Consider the following 12,841-nt stretch of genomic DNA (forward strand, 5'->3'; position numbering starts at 1 on the left):
GACAGCTGACTCACACCCCAGTGCCCAGTCAGATGAGCCAGGTGCTAAGCACCGTGGACTGGACTGTCTGGATGTCCATCAGCTGTAATGGGTGTGTGGATTTGTGCTTATAAACATTTATTTATTTATTTATTTATTTATTACTGAATCCTATGCTTACTCTGACCCCTGTGTGACACTTGGGAGTTCAGTCGCTCTGTTCTTGTTTTTGGCAGGGTTTAACTAGTATGTTTTATACATACATTTATGTATGACCAGCAGTCTCTTGAATAACTGTCCCTGCATGTGTGTAATACCCATACTTGCTCTGGAGCTCTGGGAGCCTTGCTGATGCCTTTGGAATTGGAATAGCCCCCAGTCACTTGTCTGCTGTGCTGATGGTCTGTGTGCTCAGCAGGAGAGCGTGACTGTAGCCTTCCATGCTGCTGCCTAAGCCTGCCTAAGCCCAGCGTCTGGTCCCTGAGAGGTCTCATGGCTTTGGGTACCTGGTGACTCTAGTAAGAAATTCCCCTTGAAGTTATAAATTTGCCCCCCAACAGGAAATGACAGTGCCTTAAACAGTTAAGAAAACACACTAGAGTTTTTAAAGGTAAAAGTTCTATCTGCCCTCTGAGAAGCTTTTGATTTGAAAACTCATTTAAATTATCTAGATAAAAGTTGTGTTGTGGTAGCATTTTTTCATTACATGTTATTAATAGCTTAAAACCCTGCACTTTTCTTGGTAACTTTACAATTCTGTTTTGTTTTGTTTTTGAACAGGAACGAGGATGGTGAGTCCTGCATCTTTAAGAAAATTGCTGGAGTCTTGTAAAGATCTTTCTTTACTTGATGTGTCCTTCTGTTCACAGATCGATAATAGAGTTGTGCTAGAACTGAATGCCAACTTTCCTAATGTGTTCATAAAAAAGAGTTTCACCCAGTGACTCCCTACATATGCTGCTGTGGAACGTGTTTGACAGAGTTGTTTTCCTGTAAATTTGTGCTGATTTTTTTTTTTGTTAAAGAGAATATAAATCTGCTATAAAATAGTGGAAACTATTAATTATCTACACAAATGGGTAAAATACATTTAAATGTTTTATGTTTCTTTAAGTTGATATTGTACCTAAGAATTATTTTGCTCTGTTAATTGGTGGCACTGCATGTTTTTAAATACTAGCCATATGTCTGGCTTTAATGAGAAGCTAATGAATGTCTTCTTAAATGTCCCTTCACAGGGTGTTATACACAGTACACTATGTTAATATCCAGGTGAAAGCTGAAGTTCAATATTTATCAGTAGGGAAAATATGGGTGCTTCCTTTTCATGTGTTTGTGTGTGTATATATAAATGTATACATATGTATTTGTATATACATACACAGATATTGTAGCATTCTAGTTTGGCCTGCAGCATAGAATTTTATCATCTGGCCTTTAATTAGTTATTTGAAAACCAGTTTAAGTGTGTATAAGAACAGATAGAAAAGGCACTTTGTCTTCTTCGAGTTTTGGCAATGAACTGTATCTGAAACAGTTTCCTCCCTTCCTTCACCTGAAATAGATGTAGTGATGTTTTACAGTCCAGCCTAAGCAGCACAACAGATAGATGCAAGAGCCTGGACCACCTGAACTTAGAGCAGAAATGAAAGATAAAATTGACAGCTGCTTCTTGATATTGAGATACAAAGTTTAAGCCAAGTACTTATTGTCATAACTGATAATGTGTAGAAAACTCCAGGGTAGTTTTCTTTTTCAAATTTCTGTCATGGTCAAGACTTTATTTGTGATATATCTGGTTATTGTGCAGAGTACCATGAAAAGTAGAACTTAGGGTAATGTGTTAGCAACTGTCCTTTCACTGGCATCAAATCTACTGTCAGGTGTAAAAACAAGCATCTTTGTTCAGTAAAACAGCAATGAAAATACAATGGGTTTGAAACAAGGGCAATATGATTTGATGATTTTATGATCACCAAACCTTAGTACTGGATTTGTTTTGTTTGGGGTTTTGTTTTGTTTTGTTTTTCCAAGAGGAGAGTAGCTCAAAGTACTATTGGACTCTCTCTTTAAGACTGCTTAACCTCTGGAGAAGGTAAACTGTGTTGATGGACAATTTCTGGAAGTTTCTTCCTTTTGCACTTTCTTGGATGAAGCTTTTCTCTTTTTTTTTCCCTTGAATAACACTGCTGGAGTAAGTTGCTCTGTACAGCTTGGGTTTAGAATTTTACCTTTTTAGTCATTGTTGATGCATATGGACCATAAAATGTAGGCTGTCTTTTGATACTGATTCTGTTATTCTTGTATTGATGGCACTTAGTACCTACTGGAATAAGAAGAAAAATACTTTGTCTGAGAGAAGTACAGTATTGTACTGAAGATCAGTGACAAAGAACACTTCAGTTCATGCAGTAAATAACCAACTGCTACTAGAGGACTGCTGCAAATTGTTAAAAATTTGACAATCTCTGTGACTCCTGAATGACTGCTTCGAACTCTTTGTGCTGGTGCCAGTACTTTATAAACCATGTCATGAAACAGCTACAGAACATTTATCTGATTTTATTGAAAGACCTAGTTCTTCAGATTTTTAAATTTTGCTGAATCTCTGGGGAATTCCAGATCCAAAGAAGGGCATGCACAGTTGGCTTTTTGATTTTTTTTTCCCTCCACACAGATGGCACTATGGGATTTCCAACTAGTTTATGCCATTCCATTTTTTTTCTTCTTTAGAAATCTGGCCATTGTCAGAGAACTTTAAATTGATTTATTTTTTTTTCCATACTGAGAGATGTTAACTTTGGTATGATTCTCTGTGAGACCTCATTTCTCTCAATCATGTTTGGGTTCATTTGTTTTTCTGTGAACTTGTAACTTTTTTTAGTCTATATTTTTCACTGTAATTATTAAACGTTATTATTCTAGTTACATGAGAACACAGGTACAGATAATGGGAGTTTACAAAGAACAGAGTTCAAAACAAATGTATTTGTTCTAAAATTTCACTTCTCAGGGGTTGTTCTGAGTTTATATCCTTTTTTTTTCTATAGAGATTTGTTTTGTGTCTTTTTCAGTGTAAATAGAGTGGGATGTGGATGAAGTGATAGCCATTGTGCCTTCAAACTGGTAAACTTGGTAGATAATAGAGTTTTTCTCATCAGTGAATCAAATAAGTGGTTTTGTAATCATATACGTGTAAAGAATTTCATTCTCTGTTGCTTTTTAGGTAGCGTACAGAAGGTTTAAATTGAAATTTTGTTCCTACTGGAGGATTTTTTCTTTCTTATGTTGCATCTTCCGTTTAAAAATGGTTTCTTCAGGAATTCTCTATTTCCACTTGGAAGATAAATTGAAGTTGAATTTTTATTTGGGTTGTTTAAAATTTGGCTGTTACTGACATATAATTAATTCAAAGAGCAGAGAAGCAATTGGGAATGACTTCCATCTATAGTTGTAGACTTCAACCTTCAGTCAGAGAGTAAGAAGCTCTTTTAGCTATGGCCTTATAAGTCCAAGAAGTCTTCCAGCAAAACAAAGTTAGACCAGACTTGACATTTGTAATACTTGTAGGATAAAGAAAACAACTTGCTTTTAGACCTTCCCCGTACGTCACAGAGAAGCAAGAATAGGTCGCTGTCTCTTTAGTTCTGCTATCTTATACTTAAGTGTGTCTATTTATTTATATATATGTATGCATAAATTATGTATACAGACACATACATTTGTCTGTCTATATGAATTCTTTTGGATATGTGTACATACATAAACATATATGTATAAATCTCAAAGTTTTTCATGTAGGAATTACTTTTGTAAAGTGAGTGTAATAGAAAAAAGGTGTTTCATAGCAGTTCTGCTTTCAACTATTGCTTTACTCTACCTGGAGACTGAGTTCATCTCTACCATGCAGCAGAAAAAGCCTGGACAGATGTGCTGAATTTCCAGTGTTGCTTTGCCAAAGTGCCTTTTGGTTTGTCTGCTCGTGAAAGGTGTTACAGGGTATGAAGAGTGAATGCCAAGTCCGATCACTACTGTGGACTGTCTCCTTGCAAAGCAGTCATATAGAGGGAAACTTATATTCTGGTTTCATTTGATCCAAAATGAATTATGTCGATTCCTCCACTGGCAGAATTTAATTACTCTTGAACTGGGTCTCATCTCCACCATTAGACTGTCCCTCAGTCATGTTATCTAAATTCTGTTGTTAAGGATATTCCTTTTTTAAAATCCTGTTGTTTGATTATCTGTCTTTCTGAAGCTTTGTAAAAGATGTGCTTTGGCAACAAATGTTAAAAAAAACATGACTAACATGTCCAAAAGAAGGAGTTTACTCTGAACTGCTCCTGTTTTTAAACTAAAGGGGGTCTTCAATACTCTCTGTATGAAATTGATGTGGGATGGCCTGTAGGTAAAGATGTAATTCCTTGGGTAATTTTAAAAACTAGTATAATAACTTTACCATTTAAAGCATCTTCTTAACTCTTCAAGGCTTTAATTCAGTAGTGTACTTGTATTCATAATTTTGAGCTGTCTGGCTGCATAGCTCTATGAAATGGATGGGGTTTCTGTTTTTTAAATTATACACCTGATTAAGTCCATTAGTGAGCATGATTTATATAGAACAATTTTGCATGGGAGTTTGGACCTTATAATCTCCCATGTACTTGGAGGTCCAAGTTTCAGATAAAAAACACAAGCAAACAAACAACAAAACCTACCAAAACCTTTGTATTTCCTTAGAACTCTTATGCTAAGTTTTCCAGATATAAGATGCCCAGTAATCATGGTACACAGTGAGTAGAATTCATCTCACTGAATGTTAGTTCTCTGAAAGTTAGACATCTACTTCAAGGGAGGAATCTGGGCACCTCTAGAGAGTTATTAATCTCCTAAGGCAGACATTTCAGGAAAGTAGAATGAATCATGTTCTAGAGAGCCTCTCTGGAGACTGTGGAAGCTGTGATTTAGCTCAGGTTAGATACTAAACTGAGATTAATTCCATCCAGTGCTGTACTACCTGTCTTGAAAAACAAGACTGAAACAACATCCATCCTTAAACCTTCAAACCCTCCAAATTCCATCCAGAGAGAAGCAAAAAAAAAAAAAAAAAAGAAATTCCGAGGAGGAAACCTTGAGGAGTTTTCTTAATGCCAGGATCTGCTTCTGCCCCTTGTTAATACCTGTGGTATATCATTTGTTTTATTTTGTTAGTTTATTTGGCTTTTGGGTTTGGGTTTTTTTGGAAATACATCCTCTTTCCCTTTTCCAGAATCTCATGTGCCTAACTGGCTGTACGTATAGTTCTGTAAATGCGTGAACAGACAAACATAATTAATGTATTGCCACTATTTTGATAATCTTTCATATTGCTATAATTAAGACTGAGTAGTTTAACTGCTCTACTGTCATCAGAAATGTCACCCACTGTGCATTTGCAAAAATTGTGTGCTGAGTCTTGGTTCTTACTGTGTGTACTTATTGCATCTTTTGGGATATATTTCCCATGTCACCTCAGCAGGACTGCTAAATTTACAAAAACTAAATAAAATGTAGCATTTTATTATGAGGACTATGGGAGCGACTTTATATATATGATTTACATGTTCATTGTTGCTCTTTAACAGTGATTCTGTAAGTTGTAGCTTTGGAAATTACTAGACTAGAAATCCCTGGTTTAATGCATCTGCACTTGCTGTGTCAGATGCAGCCAACGTTTTTTCCTAAATGAAGGCATTAGTCCTTCACTGAGATGATGATTTCTGTGATTTTCAGATATCTGACTTGATAATGAAGTGCAAGAAGGTGCTCTTTAATAAATGTTACCAGCACAGGACAAGTTGTGGTAACTGACATTTGGAAGGACTGAGAAATGAGTGTTGTTGCATGGTACAGATCCTCAGGAGCTTCAGAGAGATGCATCAGCAGGAAGAGTCTCATTAAGAAGATTCAGCCTCTGTAATAGGAGGCAGTGGTGAGATTTTCCCTTTCAGCTAACACTTTAGTACTAAATACTTTTGTTTGAGTTACATAGCTCTGGTTTCTCCTTGTCTTGTCTTCACTTCAGGATGGTAAATGGCGTGGTTAGGACAGACGTCCTAAACTGAAGGGCATCCATTGTGAGGAATGAAGTTTTTCTGTTGTATGTTTTGTTCATCTTTTCTAAAAATAAAAGAATAAAAATTGCCTCAACTCTTCGAAAACTCATTTTCCTTAGATTCTGAAGAAATGAAAATGTCAAGAAGGTTGAGGAAAGGAAAAAAGAGGACTTAGAATAAGTCCTTAGATTTATCTGGAAACTCATGGAAGGGTAGCCAGAGCTGTTTATAGATGTGAGGAAAGTAATTGCCTTGCTCTAGGTCAGCTCTACTTTTCCCAGAAACATGGCTTTCCACATAGTATCACATGCTTGTACTTCTAAATAAAGATTTACTCTTTAGATGCTCTTAATATTGACTTTTTGTGTACACGTTTGTGCAGTAAGTCAGAATGTCTTTTTGTTTCATTTTTATCAACTACATAAAAATACTTTTTCTTTTCCTACCATTGTGAAATCATGGTTTTTGTTATTTAGTGAAACTATTTAATGCATGTACACACAGGCACACGTAAGACTTAATTGCTCAGATTTTTTGGAGCTGGTCCTTTTCTAAGGACAAAGTGCAGTTTGGGGGTAAAAATGGTAAAAACTCTAGAGAAGGTTCAAGGGAAATCTGATCAATGTATTGGAATACCTGATGGAGGGAAACAATGAAGAAGAGGGAGCCAGATTCTTCTCATTGATGCCCATGAGCAGGACAAGAGGCAATGTGCACAAGCTGAAACACTCAAGATGACACATTCTATGGCACAGGTTGCCTAGAGAGCCTGGGGAGTCTCCATCCTTGGAGATACTCATCATCCTGGGCAACTTACTGGGTGGCCCTACTTGAGCTGGTGGAGGCTGGACTAGAGGACCTCCAGAGGTCCCTTTCCAGCCTCATCTGTTCTTTGTTTTATCATTGAAGATATGCCTGTGGTTGGTTTCTTTGCTTCATTGTACTAAATGCTGAAGAAGGTAGGGAGAGGGGAAAAGAAAGAGTACCTGTCTTAAGGAACTTGGCATGTTGGGAACAGACGCAAGAATCTTGTACATTTCCTTTTTTGTTATTTTAGGAGAAGTAACATCTCTCCCTATTTAAGTTAACAGGAAAATCTCGATGCAACTTAACTGGAATAAAATTTTGGTAACGTTTTCAACATGCAGATCTGTGACACACAAAACACACAACTGTTTTATGGGAGTGTGATTGTCACTCCAAAGCCTGAAAGTTAAACCAAGGACTAAGAAAAATAACCCTGTTCTTGGGCACTGGCAGTAGTTTCTGGGTAGAAACTGAGTTGTCTATAATACACTAGGAATGGTTTAGTTTAATATCTTTAGTATTTGTTTATGTAGACCTTACTCTGAACTGGGATTGCCATGGTTTAGGTGACAGGTATTCCTACTTACTCTATTGGGTATAGCAGTTACCTGTTCATAGTGTCAAACACAAATGTTCAAATTCAGGTGAAAAAGAGGACCAAGTCTATGAAGCAGTGAGATGTCTGACTATTTTAGGGAGGTACCGTGTATAATTGTGGTGAGTTCCCATCTTTTGCATGTTTACTGTTTTACCGTTACCAGGAGTTGTTGTCTCTGCTCACCATCAGAGATGGGTTTCCTTTAATCAGACCTTGGTCTCTCTAGATTTTTCTTTAGGGCAGTGCCACAGATTTTTGCACATACCCACTGTTCTGAAATAAACATAAAAAATAAAGTAAAATAAAATAACCAGGAATTTATGTGTTCACAGGGAGACCTTGCACTTTCTGATTTAACTTTGACAATTACAGGTGCCCTTCAGCTGTCAAAGGGAAATCTGTGTGATGGTGATCTTTCTGGATTTTGTTAATGAACATAAAGCCACTGCAGCTCTTCAGCATCTTGTGGCATTTTGCATTTATGTCCTTGCCAGGCAGATGGTGGAGTTGAGGGTTGTGGAGGTTGGCCTAGCCCTGGAAGTGAGGTGTGTGAATACCTAAATCCAGCACCTGGATTCATTTAAACATAATAGGTCTCTCTCCCTGCCCCCCATCGCATAACCAGCAACAAAATACTTGCATTGTATTTATGATTTAATAGTACGCTCCATTTTCTTCTGCAGTAGGAGTTTGAGTAATGTAACAAGAAACTCCTACTGCATTACCTTTTAAAGAAACTAATTTCTGTAAAGGTGGAAGTGCAGCAATAGAGGGAATAGTTCCAGACACTATCTGTAAATACCTGTGCAGTGCATTCTATGCCTGTAAGCACCAGAAGCAAGTTATGCCTTTTTGTAATAACAAGTTGAGAAGGACAAAAGGGGTAATTGCTTCTAAGCACATTTTCTGTAGCTGGAGGATATTTATATCATTGAATTTTAAATATCTAGAGTAGATACTGAAGTTAGGACACTATTCTTCTAGGGTCCTGTCACTGAATAGGTAGGTTCTTCTGTTGGGTAATTTGGATCAGATTAGTCTTCAATTGAGGTCTTCAACTGACCTTTGGAGAAGCAGAGGTCTATGTAGACCCAATAAAATTTCTATTGGAAGCTCGCATGACTGGATTCAGAGTAAGAGGTTGCTTACCTCTTGGTGCTCTCTATTAGTCCCCTAGCTTGACTTGCTTCCATCAAAGGCCACCACTTGCTTTGCTCCATTAGTTGAACTGGATTTGATTGCTCCCTACAAAATATCTCAGTTAAAACTAGAAAACTGCTTGTTTTCTAGTAGTTGTCCTTTTGGTTGTTAGAGGTTTTTTTATCCTCCCAATCTGGCTATTAAAGCAAGCAGAAGGAAGGGGGCATTTAGCTTCAATTAAAAGAATAACAAGCAGCAGGTGGGAGCATGTTGGTTGTGCAAATGCTTTAATTCAAATTAGCATAAATGAGGATAGCCACTTTTGATTGTGGTCCAAAGCTTCTAAATTTTTACATAGTTCATCTCAGTACTGTGCCACAAAAATGTCCAGAGTGAGGTTTATTTGTACCTCATGGTGGTGACTCAAGCCCTAAAGTATAAAATGCTACTGTGAACATATGAGAATGTTCAGGTCCTAACCAGCTTCAATAAATTCCCCAAAAAAGATCCTTCCTTCCAAACAGACATTGGAAGTTTTAGATTAGAAGGGCTAATAAGAGCATATCTAAAGTATGGTGAAGGCAGTGGTTAGCAAATCTAAGCTGGAAGGAGGGGCAGCAGTTCTCTGATGGATTTTCAGGACCGTTTTCCTGATCTTAAGCTGCATTGTCCCATGAAACCAACATCATCCTTTGCAGTCCTAAATATAGTCAGTATTCCAAGAGCTCTTTCTGTATATGCAGTCTTAGATCCCAAATCTGTTTTCTGTGTTCCTATTCAGTAATTAGCTAATCCACTTTTTAGTTTTGTCCTCCTCTTAGTATACTACCCGTGTTTATCTTAACATCTACATTTATTTTTAATATTCCTCTCTGAGACTCATGCTTTTCTTTTATGCTTAGGCAAGTACTTGATTACATTTCAAAACAAGTTTTTTCTTCTGATCTGTGTCCTGCTTGATGGAAACTAAGTGGAAGAAAATGTTATTGGTGTATTCCATCTTTTCAGGTTTGGCTACTGTATCTTCTTTCTTTTTGTGTGTAAACCCAAAGGTTTTACATGTGTCTGCATTTGCAGACACAGCTCTGGCATGGATCCCTGGCTCCTCCTCATTTGACTGATGCTTTTGGGGTATGAAGTATGGGTTGACTTGAATACACACATAAACAGAAAACAGAGATGTTAGCCCTGTATTCATGAAGGATTTCATTTATTATGGAGAAATAATCTAATGCCTTATATTGCTAATTCAAAGATAAAATCTTATTCTCTTTAAAAGTTAACCAATGATTTCTATGTAGGAAATTAAGCTTGTTTTCTTCTGCTGCGTTGGATCATTTAAAATATCATAATACTCTATTGTGCAGTTTACTCCATTACTGCCAATATAAAGAAGTTGAAATTAATGTTCTCCCTAAGTTGTCAGTGTCTGCTAATTCAGAGATGACAGAAATGTGTTAAAATATATTCAACCTATAATATTTATCTTGCTTTGCACCTAATTTGTTTCCCTTTGACTGTGTTGCAAAATGCCAAGTGTACATAAAATAATGAATAAATAAAAAATAAAATATTTGTCTACATTCATTGACCTTTCGTGCATTCCTTTTAAAAGCCAATAAAATGCTACACAATATGATGTATTCTGAGGAACAGTTTGGTTATATTTTTATCACTGTTCATTTTGAAATAGGTTGTTTTTTGGATATGAATTTGTAACCTAGCTTTTTTTTAAAAATTATTATTAGAAAAGTGTATTATTGTTTAATGGCTAGCTTCCTCTAGTCCTATGAAAGCACATGGAACTAGGTGTGTTACACAAAATAGATGCTTCACTGCCTGAAACAGTTTGTGGTACAGAGCAAGAGACAACAGATGTATGTAGACAGATGGGATATAAAGCAGAATATGGAGATTACAATGTACCAAGAGAGACCTCCAAGAAAAATATAATTGTTGACTTTCTTTCAAGAATAATTTCTTAGTCTAGTGCAAATTATGTTACCATAAGGTATTTCTTAATCCCTTTAATTATGTTCATACTGGTACAGTTGCTTTTAAATGTGGAGCTTAAGTAACATGATAAACTCTGAATTTAGCAAAAATGTTAAAGGCTCTGCAGCTTTGAATATGGGCACCAGAAGGGGACAGGTGATCAGCTGGACTCTACTTGTCAAGATCAACCCAAATGTTGTATTGAAAATGAGCAACTGCTTTGCTAGGAGTTTGTCCTCCTTTTCTAAAGTGGTTTTATGGATTCCAAAGTTGATGCTGATTTAATCAGTGCCCATTTTCTTCTAGACAAATTTTTTGAGTGTTAGGTTCTCCTGATAGTGTTAATTGTTCAAGGCAATTAACTTAACCAGATACAGAGCTTTGAGTTTTCTAACATCTCTAAAGAAACTCTTAATAAGACTTTTAATCTCCAGCACCTCCTGAAGGGTTCCGCTTTTGTATCACAGCTTTGCCTCAGGCCAGTTTAATTTCAAATGTGCTAAAACTGTCTTCTAGCATCAACTTAGAGCTGCTGGTGCCTACAATTATCCAGAAGTGTATGAACAAGACTGGACCTGGCTTCTGTGCATTTGGACAAAACACAGCTGACATTTGACACCTGCTAAAGTACAGTTTCAGGCATCGTTTCTGGTGGCCCTGTTTCTCGTGACACCTGTTTCACAGTATTGAAAATTCACACAAAAATCTGAAATGTGTCACGTGTCTGTCTTTCCTCTGTGGAGCACTTCCGGTAGTGCAAACAGTTTAAAAACCTACACAGATAGAGCCAGATTTCAAAATATTTCAGGATTTGCAGACTTTAATGCCTGAGAGCCTGTAATACACTTCTTTACATTCTTGTTTGGCAGATGTGCATTATTATTTGGGCAATTTAAGGAGTTATGTGTTCTTCATGCCCATACTTTTACCTGCTTTATGTCTAGACAGAGGGAGGAAAGTTTAGTGTTCTGTGAAAGCATTAAAAATTGCAAACTTATCTCTGTTACTTTGCAATGCAATTGGCAATCCTGACTGAAATTTAAACAGAACACTGCAGATCTGATAACATGCATGCTGCAATTGTTTATTCACTGGTAAAATCAAATGTTATTATATACAATGTAGGCATTTATTATTACAAACAGATTTTAACATAATGCTTTCCCTCACAGTTTTTTAGAGCTAGAAATAAAAATGCCCTGATGCTGTTACCAGGCAGTTTTGAACTGACAAGTATCTTCAGAAGGTAAAATTAATGCAGCAGCATTTTTGTAGCAAGGTCATGTCCACCCCTCTGGATGCAAATGCAGAAACAATTTTAGTTCAAACTTCTGGCCAATATGTCTCTAAATGCAGTTGGAGGCCAGTGATGCAGTCTCCATAATTTCTTTGGGAAAAGGATGAATCATGCTTAGATTCAGCCTTGTTAACTGGCTACAAGCTCATGGCTCATAAGTGCACCACAGGCAAAATATTAAAAAAAAAAATTAATAAGCATTAAATTGTCTGTATTTAAAAACTACACTGAATGTGACAGAAAGATGTGACTGGCAATCTACTTAGGTTATCTTTTCTAGTACCTGTGTCTAATAATAAATGTTAACATTACTGTAGCACAGAAGGCCTATCATAGAAGAATCTAGATGAAAATTACTGTGTTTGGGATAAACTTAAGAGAACTTACTGTGTGGTATCTCTGTTTAGAGAAATCTTCGTTGTGTTTTTGCCATTGCTTCTGCTTAGTAATTGCAAAGGGTTTGTCTGCAAAATTATCTGTCACAGAGAGGGTTTATTGAAGGTGATGACATGCTATTTTCAACATATGTCTATTTTTTTTTCCCCATAACATTCATTGATAGACTTGGTACAGTGCCTTGCAGTAACTTGCATTCCCCCAGCAGATATCTTTTCTAGAACCCCTACCTAGTGCTGAGTATAAGATGCTCCTCTTTTTAAAATGATTGTGGAAGGGAAGAAAAATGGTGGGACATAGCCTTCAGGCCAGCCTTCAGCCTGGACTGTTTTTATCCGTGCTGCTGTACCTGGGGAGGAGTTTTAAAACAGTTCTGATTCATTTTCCATTTGTGTGTCACCAGGTAATATTTACTGTATCTGTTACTAATGGAGAAAAATGTTATGCAAGAGTAAATCGCTATCTTTGAATTGGCTAAGAGAAAGAATTTTTAAGATCAAAATATTATGGGCACTGATCAAACTGAGAGATCTA

The 12,841-nt window shown here is 36.7% G+C and overlaps 1 protein-coding gene across 4 annotated transcripts in view; it reads left to right on the top strand.

Moving 5' to 3' along the window:
- The window catches only part of FBXL4 (F-box and leucine rich repeat protein 4), a 63,004-nt gene extending 52,802 nt beyond the window's left edge, over positions 1-10,202 (top strand). For all 4 annotated transcript variants that reach the window (XM_059842421.1, XM_059842420.1, XM_059842423.1 and 1 more), the window contains exon 9: positions 760-10,202. In XM_059842421.1, the coding sequence (XP_059698404.1) occupies positions 760-923 (164 nt within the window). In that variant the 3' untranslated portion in view covers positions 924-10,202. The remainder of the gene's footprint in view (positions 1-759) is intronic.
- Positions 10,203-12,841: the final 2,639 nt, after the last annotated feature.

This window comes from Haemorhous mexicanus, chromosome 3, assembly GCF_027477595.1.
Source record: "Haemorhous mexicanus isolate bHaeMex1 chromosome 3, bHaeMex1.pri, whole genome shotgun sequence".
In the NCBI taxonomy this organism is placed as follows: domain Eukaryota; kingdom Metazoa; phylum Chordata; class Aves; order Passeriformes; family Fringillidae; genus Haemorhous; species Haemorhous mexicanus.